The sequence below is a fragment of the Lissotriton vulgaris genome, chromosome 11 (assembly GCF_964263255.1).
Source record: "Lissotriton vulgaris chromosome 11, aLisVul1.2, whole genome shotgun sequence".
NCBI lineage: Eukaryota > Metazoa > Chordata > Amphibia > Caudata > Salamandridae > Lissotriton > Lissotriton vulgaris.
This window is the reverse complement of record NC_141699.1, coordinates 1,070,963,772-1,070,978,400: the sequence shown is the minus strand read 5'-3', so window position 1 is coordinate 1,070,978,400 and position 14,629 is coordinate 1,070,963,772. Positions and strand designations below refer to the sequence as shown.

General features: G+C 45.9%; 1 protein-coding gene across 6 annotated transcripts in view; it reads right to left on the bottom strand.

Annotated features, from left to right (window-relative positions):
* ABCC5 (ATP binding cassette subfamily C member 5) overlaps positions 1–11,440 on the bottom strand; it is a 213,514-nt gene extending 202,074 nt beyond the window's left edge. For all 6 annotated transcript variants that reach the window (XM_086944467.1, XM_086944468.1, XM_086944480.1 and 3 more), the window contains exons 1-2: positions 11,356–11,440; positions 4,372–4,553 (exon numbers count right to left, since the gene is read on the bottom strand). In XM_086944467.1, coding sequence (XP_086800593.1) covers positions 4,372–4,500 — 129 coding nt within the window. In that variant the 5' untranslated portion in view covers positions 4,501–4,553; positions 11,356–11,440. The remainder of the gene's footprint in view (positions 1–4,371; positions 4,554–11,355) is intronic.
* Positions 11,441–14,629: the final 3,189 nt, after the last annotated feature.

The following is a 14,629-nucleotide window of genomic DNA, read 5'->3' as shown; positions in this document are numbered from 1 at the left end:
CCCTTCCCCCATGCAAATACAGGGGAAAATATTTTTTACGGGCAGGCAGTGGTCCCAGGGACCACTGCCTACCCTAAAAGACCCGAAAACGGTTCACATTTTTTTTTTATGCATCCCGTTTTCCTTTAAGGAAAACGGGCTGCATTAAAAATAACTGCTTTATTTAAAAGCAGTCGCAGACATGGTAGCCCAGCAGACCACCATACCTGGAAGGGCCTGCCATTCCCAATGGAGTCGCAAATTACGAGAGGCTCATTATTATTCATGAGCCTCTCAATTTGCGACCCCATTGGGAATGGCTAACAGTGTAAAATACACTGTTGTACATTGGAAAATGCTCCTTGCAAATTGCGAGTCGCAAAAAACTCACAATTTGCGAGGCGCTATTTCCATGGTTGTACTTCTCGTCCAGAGTCTGTAAAATAAACATAAATTTGTGAAAACAGTGAAACTAAACATTTTCATGGCAAAGAATGAATTATTCCTTCCACTATATTAGAGTTTTTCACGTTTTTGAAGTTTCTGTTTCCAGCAATAGGCGAAAAATGCTCTCTTTATTCCATTAACCGGAGATGCTTACATTATCTCAGGAAAGGGGTCATATCTTTTAAATGCACAAATCCTATAATCAACAGCTGTGAGGCGTTCAGCTAGAGTTTGCGGAGTGACCTGTTAAGTGAAGCGTTGTTGTCTACTGTCAGAAATTTTAATACCATTTGATCAGTCATACAGAAAACATTTCTGTTCAAATCTACGAATTATACTGCAGATAGTGGAGAAGTGTCTGGGGTGGCAAATGTATATTTATGTGGTGAAAAAAGGCGTAGGACTAGGTTTCTGAAGTGGCCCTTACCATATTTCAGACCATCATGTTGCAATGGTACCGCTATTGTATTGCTTGTTGCTTCTTTTGACCTCTTTGCAACAGCTGCCATTTAACTATTTCAACTATTTATCTTTTAAAGTGAAAATGACCAACTTTTTTTGCAGGTATTTTTTTTTCTTGGGCAGTTGGTTTTGTGAAATACCTTACATTTTTGTGAAATACCTTACATTTTTGTAACAGAAAGCTGTGAGATCGGTTATAACAGCAATTATGCACTAATTTTAGACTAGCAAACTACTAAGGGGTCCTGTAACTGTCCTATCGGCCAGACCTCATCTCAAACCCAACAGTTTTTACGGAAGCCATCCAGGGCGTTCCGCTGTTCCTGCCCCATCACACTGTAATAGCCACTACAGGAAGGAAGTAGATTGCTTGCCTGAAATTGGCAACATCTTTTAAGTAAAAATTAACTCTAAGTGGCGGGGGAAAATCAACATTTGTACCAGCATAGTTTAGTAGCTTAGAAACCAGTAGAGTCATAGATGGTACCCGCCTTCGAACAACTATTACTGGGCAGTAGTCCAAGCAGTGACAAGGAGTTATTTTCTAGATAAAGCCAGTCCTCAATTACATAAACGGAGATTTTACTAAATGAAAACAATAATGCCTCATCTTCTCCTGCATGCAGGATCCTACAGGGAGATCAGATTTAAAAGTTGTAGTTTTATCACAAGGAAAATCAAATATGTACATCAACGACGTGTTAGTTCTTTAGACAGGACCACCTCGGGTATCTAGCAGGAAGGACTTAAAATCTTGAAAATTTTAGAGGGGCTGGAAACCATCCAAACAATCAGGTCACCTTCCTCTTTTGAATTACTATCCAGGATTTAAATTGGGGTCAACAACACAAACTTTTATCCACGAGTAACCTATATTTCCTCCATCCTCATTCTTTTTGTGTAGACAACTTCCAATATTCTTGCCAACATTTCATTAAGTGGCAATTGAAATGGTCAGCTTAGCTCTTTCCGGGTTATATTGCTTCAAATGCCCCTGCGTGCATCTGGTCCAAGTTTCCTACATTTCTCTCCTCAAAATCTGTTTGGTTATCCGCAAACTCCCCTATACATGTACATGATGTCCACATTTAGAGTTCAAAGAATGGCAGAAGATATGGGGAACAATAAAAATAAAAGAAAACTCAGCAAACACAATACTGCAAAATCATGGTTTTAGAAATAAAAAAGGCAAAATTATAAATAGCTGGTTTCAGCTGAAAGAAAACATTTGATCGTCGTCCTGCTCATTCAGTCCTTATTTTTGCTAAAGTTAACGCCCTAGCAAACACAAATCAAGTCTGCTGAAGGCTGTACAAAGATCTAATAAAAATGAGGGCCCGAACACCGGGCATCAGCTACTCTGCCTACATCTTCCATCAGGATCAGATGTTGGCCAAGAATGAAGATCTAAAAAGCTATGTGGGTGGTATCACAGCTCAGAGTTATCCACAACAAAATCTACTTCGCTGAAATGTTGCATTTTTTACCAGTAAATAGAAGAATAACCAGTGAAAATTATAAGCCACTATGTAAAAATCACGAACTATATATACACACACAGAGCAATAAAAAAAAAAGCTCCAAACCCCTAATAAGTAAAAATAGAGCAGTTAAACTTTTTTGGGAAATATGCATATTATGAAGGAAATTTACTTCTTGATTTTAGTTTCTGATGTTCACGTTCTCTAGCAATAGGACGACAGGCTGTAAAAAAAGGTTTTAGATTTCTTTGGGAGAAAGGCCCTCTTCTAATTCCCAAAATTTTAGATTGTTAGCCCTTTATTCAATGGTATCATTTAACACCCATTGCCACAGTTATTAGATACTTAATTTCCAAATGTGTACTCTTCTGCACTTAATATTGTGATACAGCGCTTACTACCCGATACGAAGCATTGAAGCGCTTTATGCCAGGCGGCATGCCGCTCCAGAACCCAAGGTTAATGGCTACTGCAGTGGTTATTGGCTATTGTTGGTATTGGAATAAGTCTTGTGCACTCAAGAAACCATTCCAGCTGCAGCTTCTTTGTGGTAGATTAAAATTATAGAGGTTATTTGTGATAATACCTCGTCAACCATAGTTTTTCACATCCTGCAGTTTACCTCAAAGTTTGAAGCCAACCCTACATGCAGTTCCTTATCAGAGACTCCTCCACTACTAACACCTGCAATGAACTCCATTCAGAAGCCCTGAATTAGTTTCCCTACTTCACCCTCTCCCCCAGAGACACCCAAAACTTTGCTTCTTTACTACTCATTTCTAACATTCAATCTCTCGGCTCCTGTTGACACGCGATTTCCATCAGTGTAAATCGGAGGAGCATAAGGAGACCGTTGGTGCCCAAAGACTCAGTACTTGGAGTGCTGTGTTCAAGTGTCAGCTCAGACACTTGACACTGTCAGATACATTGATGCTCTGCACCTCGGATACCTAGACGTAACAAAGCCACTTTAAGATAGCCACATTGCGCCTTCTGAACCCAAGTGGAGATTCATCATTTATGCAGGGGGGAAAAAGTTGACCTAGAGGTAATTTAGAAGGGGACACTGGTACATGGCCAGGGAAAGAGAGGATGAGGTGTAAGAAAGGAGCAAAATGAGAACGACGCCTTCAAATAAATAGGTCAAACGGTTTAAAGATAAGCAGGCACTGACAAAGCGCATAGTTTTGACTTTTGTATAGTGAAGTGTTCTTAGTGTGGCACTCGCAATTGGTTAGGTTGGACTTAAAGACACTTTACAGTGAGGGGAGGGGGTGGATATGGACTGTGCAAGTGCAACTCCAACTTTAAATAAAAATGCACTAACCTGGCTAAATTCATATTTAGGAAGAAGGGCGTTTCTTTAAGAGTGCCTGTGAGTAAAGTCAGGAGACCTAAAATGAGGGTCACTTGATAGCCAAGGCAGTGCTCACTGGATCCCGGGCATGCTCAAAGCAGGGAGACCCTACTGAGAGAGGAAGGGACGACAGAGGGGGAGAGCAGCAAGGGCAGCAGAGAGAAGGCAAAGGAAAAAGGAGAGATGGAGACAGATAGATGGAGTGAGAGCTAGAAAGAAGTGATCATAAGGTCAGTGAAAAAACTGTCCAAGAGGGGGTGAGGACAATGAGAGAAAGAAACACTTTAAGGATCGGGAGAACAGGAATAAGGAGCAGCGTTATGGTTCATGGGAAAACTATGAGCGGAAAGAGAAAGCAAGATTTAAAAAAAAAAATTTTTTTTAAAACTGAGGCTGGCCAGAAACAAGAAAATAAGAGGAAAGAAACAAGAGGCAGCTCAAAATAGGGAAACATGAAAAAAGAACAGAATAGGGAAGAAAAAACAAAGGGAAGTCAAGGGAGAAAAAAATGGTTGTGAAGAGTTGTGGAGAAAATAATAGAGAAAATGGTACTGTGTCAAATCTAAAGATGTAAAAATTAATATACATCGACAACTTTCCGGTCGACCTCTGACCCCATATTACGAGTCATTAAAGCGCACATACCTGATGTTTAGCTTGCTGATACTTTAGTCCTTCCTGCTGGCAGTGCTGCTCTGAAGGGCTCGTACCTCTCACATTTCTATAAGCTGGGCTGGGGATGACGTACTCCTGTCCTAAATCTAGATCTTTCATCTTCCGCTCGCATCAGTCTCGGGAGTGTAGTGCTTTAGGACACCTGAGGGTTTCTAGGAAAAAGAGGAAGAAACAGGACAGGTCATGTAGGTCTAGCAACAATCAACAGGCGAGCAGTGTCATCTTAAGGATTTGGAGGGCCCGGCGGCAAGACATTTTGGGGGTGGTTGTATGGAAAACATTTTTGAATAGTATTACCCTTTTTCTGCTAACTCGATCCCACGTGATGCTAAACAAAACTAAATTATATAATAAGATTTAACAGGGTCACACAAAAGCAGTTGAAACGGGTAGGCAGAGATGTTTAAACAGAGAATTGAAATACAAAGAGGTCAAAGAGAAAAAGTTCACTTTCCAACAGGGCACTGGGTAATTGTCCATTTTAGCCATTGCTTAAAACGTCTCAGCCGGCGAGACCACCACAATTCATTTAAACTCCCACAGTGCCTACAAATAATGCTGCAAAACGGGCTCTGATGTGAGTGGTGCAGGCGCTTTGCAATAAAACAAAGCACTCTCTAGTCTGGCAGCCTGCAAAGGCAAATAATGGAAGAACAAACTGCTCTGCATCAAATCTGAACATATTGTTATTATGACGGTGAAGGCAAGTGGTCCTTTATTATTAATTCATAGCACCAATCTGCATTAAAAAACAAAAAAAGCAGCATACTGACAGAAATAAAATGCCGGAAGCGAACACTGGGACTCAAACCGCACATCCTTGTTTACCTGCTCCACATCCTTTAAAATAACAACAAGACGTGGCCTACCGAACAGGATCAATGCCTTTCTGCTTAGAAAATTAAATATTCATCATTATTTTACTATCAAAGAAAAGAGGAGAGGGTTAGATTGTCAGTTTATTAGCAATGGCGCTCTGCAAAAAAATTGTCCTAGTTCAGATGAACTGGATAATTCAAATATTTTTAATGGGTTTTAAAGAAAACGTTTGAGCAATACAAAATTAACCTCTTGCTCAACGGTAAAAAAGGGTCTCCCTAACAGAAGGGATAACAGTATGATTTATAGGACCAAGCGACTAAGTGGCTGGAGGGTGGGTGCAGATTTTAGCCTATTTTACTGTAAAGATTTTAAATAATTGAACGGTCAATAAATAAATGTACTTACTACAACTCTCAGATATACATTTATAAAAGCCTCCATGCCCACACCCAGAGAACCCTCTGTATAGAGGACAAACCGTGCAAAAAGAGGGAGGGGAATATATATATATTTTTTTTAAAAAGAGAATTTAAAATACGAGGGACATTCAGTACATCGCCCTTCGACCTATTCTTTGAATAAATAATGCACAAAAAGGTTGCTTTCATACTTAATAAATGAATGAGGATCCACAGCTTTCTGTATCTTTTAAGCAGCAAAAAAGAAAGAAAGAAAAAAAATGAAGATATGTCAACTCTACACATACGACCATTCATGTTTTCTTCCACGGAAAAAAATCAAGATGGTATATTCACAGAAAAAGAAATAATGTTCCCGTGTAACTTTGGCTTTGTGGTTTTTTAAACCAACCTTTGGGCTCTATGACACCGGAGGGCCAGACAGAAAACCAATGGAAACGAAAAATCTACAGTTGACTGGTCCTAACTCCCATCCAAAGCATTGGAAGGCAACCTACACACAGCCTGCCACTGCAGGCCCGAGTCACCTTGGCCACGGTCAGATTATGTTTCAAACCCCCATCCTGGATTTATTTGGACTGATTCAGGCTCTTAGAACTAATCACATTAGTGCGTGGGCAACCTTATCTGGGCTCTTCCAGATTTATGTAACAGGTGATGCTGACCGAGGCTAGTGGCTGAGTTAGTAGTGTATGGAAAGAGCCGCTTTTATTTATGTCAGGAGCAGTGGGCGAGGATGCTGATGGCCATAAATCATGGAAGAGTCTCTCTCTTCCTTACAGCAGACATTTATAGAGACGTGTAATGGTCTGTTTGTAAGTTGTCTTGGGAGAAATAGGACTTTGTCGTGGATGATTTGTCTGAAGGGTTAATAAAAGAACCTTCTTCAGAAAAACTTTAAAATCATGGCACAAAGTAGGCAAAGGAACCGCAGGGACATCTTAAGGATTGTGGGGGCCCTGGGCCAAATGTGTTTTGGGGGCCCCTGTTCGGAGCAGCTTTGAATGCACGATCCAATTTCAGCTCTTTCGTGCCCTCTTTGGCCAGGTCACTGGCAGTGCACAGGCACACTCGTCCAAATTCTAAATGTGTTTGCATCTAATATTCAGGGACACTAACGTGTATCTTCAATATTGTAACACAGCAGGAACTCAGTATATTACTGCAAATAATCTCTGTGACACCCTCTCATGTTTCATAAGTGAGGTCCAGTTTTGGTCTAAAAGAAACCTTTTTATTAATATTACATAACACATAAAAACAAGATTTTTCTGTAAAACGGCTGTTATAGACTCTCAAATATCAACCACCAGACTCTCACATATCAACCACATTAAAAATAAAATAATAAATTAAAGGAAACAGTATTTAAAGCAATCTCTTTGATAATTATTCAAGGTCATCAGGGCAAGACTCGCAAAACAGACCTGACTATCAGGGGGGGCCTTAAAGACCGGGGCTCACTTTGCCCAAGCGAGGAGCTTGGTGCCTCTTAACAGGGTCACACGGAATCCGGTGGTCGCCTTGGCTCTAACATTAGCACTAAAAAATGTTTACAAAAAAAGATATAGAAATAAACGATTATATTACAAGCAGACGACGACGCGTAATGGTTTAGTTATGGCTGCAAGCCCATTGCAGCAAAAACGTCTGTCATTTTCCTGAGTGCAAACAGGTGGGTGCTCAATGTACAGAGCCTCAGAAATGGAATTCGATATTACACGCGCCGACCGACGTAGATTAACAGTACAGACCGATTTAAAAAACATTATTTTGGGATTCCCTTGGAGTCTTATATCTAACAGGAGATTTGGGTGCATCCTAATGTGCCCACCCCCGGCTGGGCCTCCCCCCAGCCTCCTTTTGCAATAGAAAGGCGTTGCCTGTCGTCGCGGCATTGGGAACCCGTTTGGGCACAAGTTGCAATAACCCGTTCAGCGGAACAGCTGATGGTACGGTATTTTGAGACGATTAGAGGACAGAGATGCCTGGCCTTGAAAAAGCCAGTACGGCGAATGACGCCTAGTGAACCGGCAAAGATAAGAGTCACAGTCTCAGAATGCCAATCCCTAATAAGGAGAAAGGGCTGCGGCTCGAGCGTGACATCCATTAATTCGTGTGGGAAATCAAAGCCGGAAACAAGAACAACAAAAAAGACAAAATAATAATCAGACTGATCTGAGATTGTGGCTGCACTGGACCACCCACACGAACAGTGCAAAAAAATCTTCCACGCCTCGCCTTCAACCGCCGGTTTAGAGAACACACCCAGGGGCAAGAGACTGCTCTCTCTTGGCAGGGGGACAACTTCAGCACAAACAAATGCATACAGCTGCCCTTCTCCCACAAGTAAGTCTTCCGGGTTGCCCTTCTGAAAAGGGACGGGCAGAGTAGCTCTGGCTGGCAGAACCTGTCCGCCATCCACCCCCCTCCCAGCCTGGCCCACCATCAGGGCTTGCGGCGGGATAATCTCCCCACACTCCCAGAAGAGAGCCCAGGGCTTTCTGTCCCACAAAGAAATGGCCTAGGGGGCTTCCTTCCACCAGGGCCGGTTCTACGATTTCAACGGCCCTGTGCCAAAAGGAAATGTGCGAGGCCCCTCTAATTTACACAAATGACCCCTTGCACGAAGACCATTCAGACAAAGGGGGGGGGGGGGGGCATTGGCCAGCATTTTAGCGCCCTCACAGTATTAACTTTCAGACCACGAGCAATTCTCACACCCTCAGCCCGATAGATGTGAGAATCGCTTGTGGGCTAAAAGTTTAAACTGTGGGGGCGATAAAATGCTGGACAATGTGCCTCCCGCAGTGTCTCTGCATTTGGGACAAGAGTGGGGTGCTCCGCCTCCCTCCCCTAGGCCTCCAGACACCATCCCTGAGTGGCAAAGGAAGGGGACCGCCTCCCATGGACCCTAATTGTAAGGAGACACCTTTCTTTTGGTGTTTCGGCAGGGAAACAACGGGACACGCATCGGTGTCCATGCCTAGGGCCGGCCCTGCCTTCCACTGCTCGTCACACGCCAGTGGGCTTTCGCAGCTCCCCTCAAATCTAAGCCAGCTGTTTTATTGACTATTGACAAGTACCAGGCATGTTTTCACTGCCGCACAACGTGTGGACCTCGCCATATGCAGGGCAACCCAGCTTTGAAGTGCTCCATCCAGACATCACATTAGCTCTACAGCCCCCCCCTTGCAGACAACAAGTTGGTTTTGCCCCATCTCCAATGCAGTAATAAGGCTTTGCTTCTTCAGCCCCTGCAACATGACTTTACCCCACTTTCCAAAGGCTGGGTGGGGATGTCGCCTGACCTCTCGACCGCAAAGTAGTTCTGCCCAGACATGCTTCACCCCATTCATGAGGGAGGAATACATTCACGTAATCAACAGTCAACATTCCTGGCCTGATGAAGTGCGCTCCTCCAGACACCGCATCTCGCTTCAGGAGGCAGCGTTGCACCTGCCTGGTGGCCTGGTCGCTTCATACTGAGGCTGTCTCATCATTTAATTACTCCCATGGAGTATCATTTTCCCAATCGCTGGTAACCCCCACACAGACAGACCAGTAACCTTGCTCCATCTCTTTGAATTATGACTTGAAGGTCAAGATACATGGGGATGCCGGGTTACTGCTTGGGAAGCAACAAGCAAGCTTTATAAGTTCAATAAACCCAGCAGAGACAGTTTCCTTAAAGAAACGCTCGCATCACACTTGGAGCCGTTAACTTGCCAAATAACCCCCCCCCCCCCTCAAAATAAAGGGCTGGGTGTCCCCTATCCTCTTTCATGGCACTTAGGTGCCCATCTGTGGCAATTCTAATCCAGTTCAGTGGGTGCCTGAATCCGGAGTGATGACTATACTTTTAATCCCCCCCTCGTCGACGTGTAACGTGCCCCCCCCGAGCAACCCTGGTGCTTTCTGCAGCCCGCTCATCTACCGTCTCCCCCCTCACAGCTTTGCGGTTGCCGCCCCGCAGCATCTCTGTATCCGTACATCGCGTACCCCGTTACATAAGCACTTGGCTGCCACCACTGCATCAACAGCGGTCGCTGGCTGAGCATTTCATCCCCACCCCCTAGAGATGTATCGACTCCCTCCAGGCTGCCTACAACTATGCAATCTCTCCAGCCACGCAGCGGCATTACAGTCCAAAGAGTGATTGCATTTTTCTCCCTGTCCTACCCCTCTCCCCGGGTCTTATCCTACTCCGTGGTCCTTTCTGTTCCATCCCCCAGATCAGTGGCTGCCGGTTTGTTTATCTTTCCTGCCCGCCTGAACCCAGCTCCTGCAGCACTGGGACTGAAAGTCATTAACCCCCTTCTCCTTACACCCCCACCTTTTCACTGGGCTGCCCATTTATTGCCTCTACAGCAGTGGTGGTTGCCAGTATCTTGCTCCAAGTTTGCCAACTCTCCCTACAGATAGAGCTCCTAACATTCCGCCTCAATAGCATTTCTCGCGAATTTCGTACTTGTTCCAGCCTAAAACAATCCCCATTCCAATGGCAGTCAGGAAGAAAATATAGGTATCACTGTTCTGCTGCAAAAAAAAAAAAATCACATTGTGCGTGCATCGCCCGAGCGTTGGCATATCTGCCGACTTCAACCCGCATCTGTCGGGGTGACTGCATTCTTCCATCAGCCTTTAAGCTGCATGAGCCTGCCTGCCCCTACCACCCCCGAGCCCATCCCCCACTCCACCCCGGATTTAGCAAGCCCTTCCATGGACTACCTGTATCTTACACTCTCACCCCCACCTCCAAGCTTTTATCTGCACCCCCGCCACCGGGGCTGGTAGTACCATGCCACCCACCCATCTAGGACCGTCACCCACCCACCTTTATTTCTGGTGCAGCATTGGGACTGAACGTCATGTACCCCCCACCCCCACTTCCAGCCATTCCCTGGGCTGCCCATTTATTGCCTCTACAGAAGTGATGGTTGCCAGTATCTTGCTCCAAGTTTGCCAACTCTCCCTACAGATAGAGCTCCTAACATTCCGCTTCAATAGCATTTCTCGAGAATTTCGTACTTCTTCCATCCTAAAAAAAATCCTCATTCCAATGGAAGTCAGGAAGCAAACATAGGTTTCACTGTTCTGGTGCAAAAAAAAAAAAATCACATTGTGCGTGCATCTCCAGAGCGTTGCCATATCTGCCGACGTATACAACCCGCATCTTTCGGGGTGACTGCAGCCTTGAAGCTGCATGATGAGCTTGCCTGCCACCCCCCACCCCCACCAGGCCCATCCCCCCACTTTAGCAAGCCCTTCCACGGCCTACCTGTATCTTACACTCTCTCCACCACCACATCCAAGCTTGTATCTGCACCCCCGCCACTGGGGATGGTAGTACCATGTCACCCACCCACCTAGGACTGTCACCCACCCACCTAGGACTGTCACCCCCCCACCTTCATCTCTGGTGTAACCCTACTCCACCACAGAGGAGGCCTGTATATCTGGCCCACTCCCACACAGTGGCCCATCAACTACACACCCAAAACACTGCAGCTGCTACTTGTATTTTGACAACCAGCTGTCTCCATCACCTTCCCCCTGGCTTGACAATGCCGGCATCCTGCCCCAGCCCTGGCGTAATCTGCTCCCCGGCTTGGGGGTGTAAGTTCCCAGCCCTCCTCCACCCTTGGGAACCCTCAGAGCATCTACCATGAGCGCGTTTGCGGGTGTTTTGTCCCCTCCCGGCCCCTGTCACCTGCTGCTTCTCTGTCCAGCTCCGCTGCTCCTGTAACAATCAGCTGAAGAGCAAAACAAGCCTTCAATAAACCAGCTAGTCCCGCCCCCTTCTGTCAACTGCGCACGCGCAGTACTCACAGAGTCCTCAGGCACGCCGGGAGTTGTAGTACTAAACACGCGCCATTCCCGTTGTGTTCCTGGCAAACGAGGAATTCGGTAGACCACCCTACCTAGAGCGCACCGCGCCCGACCGGCTTCGTTTAGGGCACGCGCCTCGGCTCGTGCCGCAGCACGTCGTGTCTGGAACGTTCTGTACTGAGCGCACTTCGCACCCCGTCCCCGAGCGCATTGCAGGGTGATGGAGATGATGGCCGAGCGGAGACGTGGCCGGGGCCGCGCGCCACTTTAGGATTGGGATCACAATTAGGTCTGGCGACGCCATAAAAAAGTGGCCACATTCCCGTTAATTTTTTTGTAGTTTTATGTTGTGTGAACTCGGCATGTGGCAGGAAAAAGAGAAGAACAACAGAGACTGTTTTATGTCTACCTCTTTTAATTTTAGGGAGCGGGACACAAATAACCTAATTAGCTCCCCCCCCCTCATCCGCACAACTACCCTAACTTTCCTGTTCTCCCTACCCCAGTCCTCTGCAAATGGAGGGGTAATGGCTTCCTATCAGCAGCTCATTAAGGCCTCTGGAGGGAGCCAGGGGGCAGGCACACTTAATGCTATGAGAGAAGGAGCAGCCCATTCTCATTCTGCCTCGGACAATAAGCCGGCCTGAGGTGGGTCAGGCTCAGTATATCTATGCAAAGGCTGTAATAACCGCCTTTTGTTGTGCACTTGCAGCAGAGACTTGCCCTGGCTGATTGGACTGCTGCTTAGTCCCCCCCTAAAAAGTCCCAGCATCTGGCCTTGGCAACAGACCCATGTCCAATTGCCCTCTGTTGTGCCGGAAGTTTTCCTCCAATCAAAGCCTCCTCTGCATATACCCAACTCGCACTCCTTTTCCCTCCACACTTCCTCTGAAAATAAACCCTCTGTCCTTTTTACGAGAAATCACTACCATATCTACTATATTAGCTCTTAACAACATTTTCCTAGAAGAGGGTACCCCTTCAATTCTCATCACAGATAATGGCCTCAGCTAGTTTCTCAGGACATGGAAGCCTTTCTCTGGAAGCATGGTTATCACCTATCATTGCACCACCTTGTACAACCCCCAAGGTAATGGCATAGTAGAAAGGGCCAACAGAATGGTTAAGGGAGTCACAAATGGCATTGTCTACTGGCTTAGATGTTAAAAAGGCTGTCCAGGATCTAGTTTCGGCATATCAGACCACCACTCAAGAGGCCCCATCCAAGTCTCCCTTTGTGATCATGAGAGGTAGACCTCCTGGGAGCAAGTTAGTACCATCTTGGTTGGAAGAGATGGTATCATGTGATGGCTGTCAGGGGAATGGGTTGAGTGTTGATGTCATTCCTAAGGGTGGAGGGTGATTGAGTGAAGATCAGGTCTGGTCGTACTGTTAGGGGCTTGTCTAAGTTAAGAGGTCCTTACAAGGTCTTGCGTTCTTTTGACTATTATGTCATTTTGGAGAATGGTAAATGTTGGAATCGACTTGGAGTAAACCTATTTCGGAGAAATACTTAAACTTTACAAGAAACAATATTGGTTATCAAAGAAGGTGAAATTTGAAACAGCCTACAAAGCTTTTTTCTCCATTTCTTTTAAAGTGTTTTTATTAGCATTTCTTATATTACTGTACAGTTACACAGTATCGAAGATCACCAGTAGGAAATTTCCATCATGTCTCTCTTACCCCCCCACCCCCCACCCAGTTGGGGTTGTACCTAAGCTACCATAAGAGAACTGGAGGCTTGTATGCACATTGTTAATCAGAAGCACAGTATAATCAGAAGTATTCCCAGTCGCCATTGAGACACCTCCAGTTTTACTGCACAGCACTGGAATCCAAATACCGGTATTTAGTTAAAAAAACTAGAATAACGTTACTTTAACTAACAACACAAACAGTGGGTTTTCAGAGGTCCACCAACTAAAGCATCAAATGAGAATAGTGGTTGAAAAATTGGATCTGACGGGGGGGAGGTCGGGGGAGGACTCCTCTCCAGGTAAAACACGTGCACCTCCCATGAGGGCCTCATATACACATAATATGCCGTACACAGAGCGCAGATTACTACGGCCATGCAAATCTGGTCCCAGTCATGACCGCTGTCAGCGCTCTCAGCCGTACCCCCAGGTCTGTCCTTGGATAGTCACCCAGTGTCGCTCCAGGAGTCAAAGCCTTCTCTCTGTTGGTGAGTCGGCTGTGGCCTCCCAGGTTTTCAAGAGTCTAACACATCCACCATAGGGGTGCTATTAGTCTTCTCCCCCCCCCCCCGCCCAATAAACTATGCCTCTTCCCGTCGCAGTTGCAAAAAACCACAGTTGATGGACAGAATGCAGAACAATGTCATACATTCAACCCAGTACAGAGATCTGGGCCTAAATCCATCGGTTTTTTGCACTCCACACCACCCCAGTTCAGACATGGCCATATGAAAAATAGGTCTGACCCTGTACCTCATAGGAGAACAGTCCAGCCGGAACTGCCAAGCCATGCCTTCCCTGGACCGGAATCAAGTTTCCGAGGACCGGTTTCTGGCATTTCAGCCATCTTCAGCCCGGCTTGCTTGAATCCAGTGGTGTGGAGAGCATGGGACTCAAGTCTGAGTATACCCATCCCACTCGGGGTGACAAATGCAAAAAACCACAGTGGATGGACAGAATGCAGAACAATGTCATACATTCACCCCAGTACAGAGATCTGGGCCTAAATCCATAGTTTTTTTGCACTCCACACCACCCCAGTTCAGACATGGCTATATGCAAATCAGTCTGACCCTGTGCCTCATGGGAACAGTCCAGCCGGAACTGCCAAGCCATGCCTTCCCTGGACCGGAAACAAGTTTCCGAGGACCGGTTTCTGGCATTTCAGCCGTCTTCAGCCCGGCTTGCTTGAATCCAGTGACGTGGAGAGCATGGGACTCAAGTCTGAGTATACCCATCCCACTCGGGGTGACAAATGCAAAAAAACACAGTGGATTGACAGAATGCAGAACAATGTCATACATTCAGCCCAGTACAGAGATCTGGGCCTAAATCCATCGTTTATTTGCACTCCACACCACCCCAGTTCAGACATGGCCATATGCAAATCAGTCTGACCCTGTGCCTCATGGGAACAGTCCAGCCCGAACTGCCAAGCCATGCCTTCCCTGGACC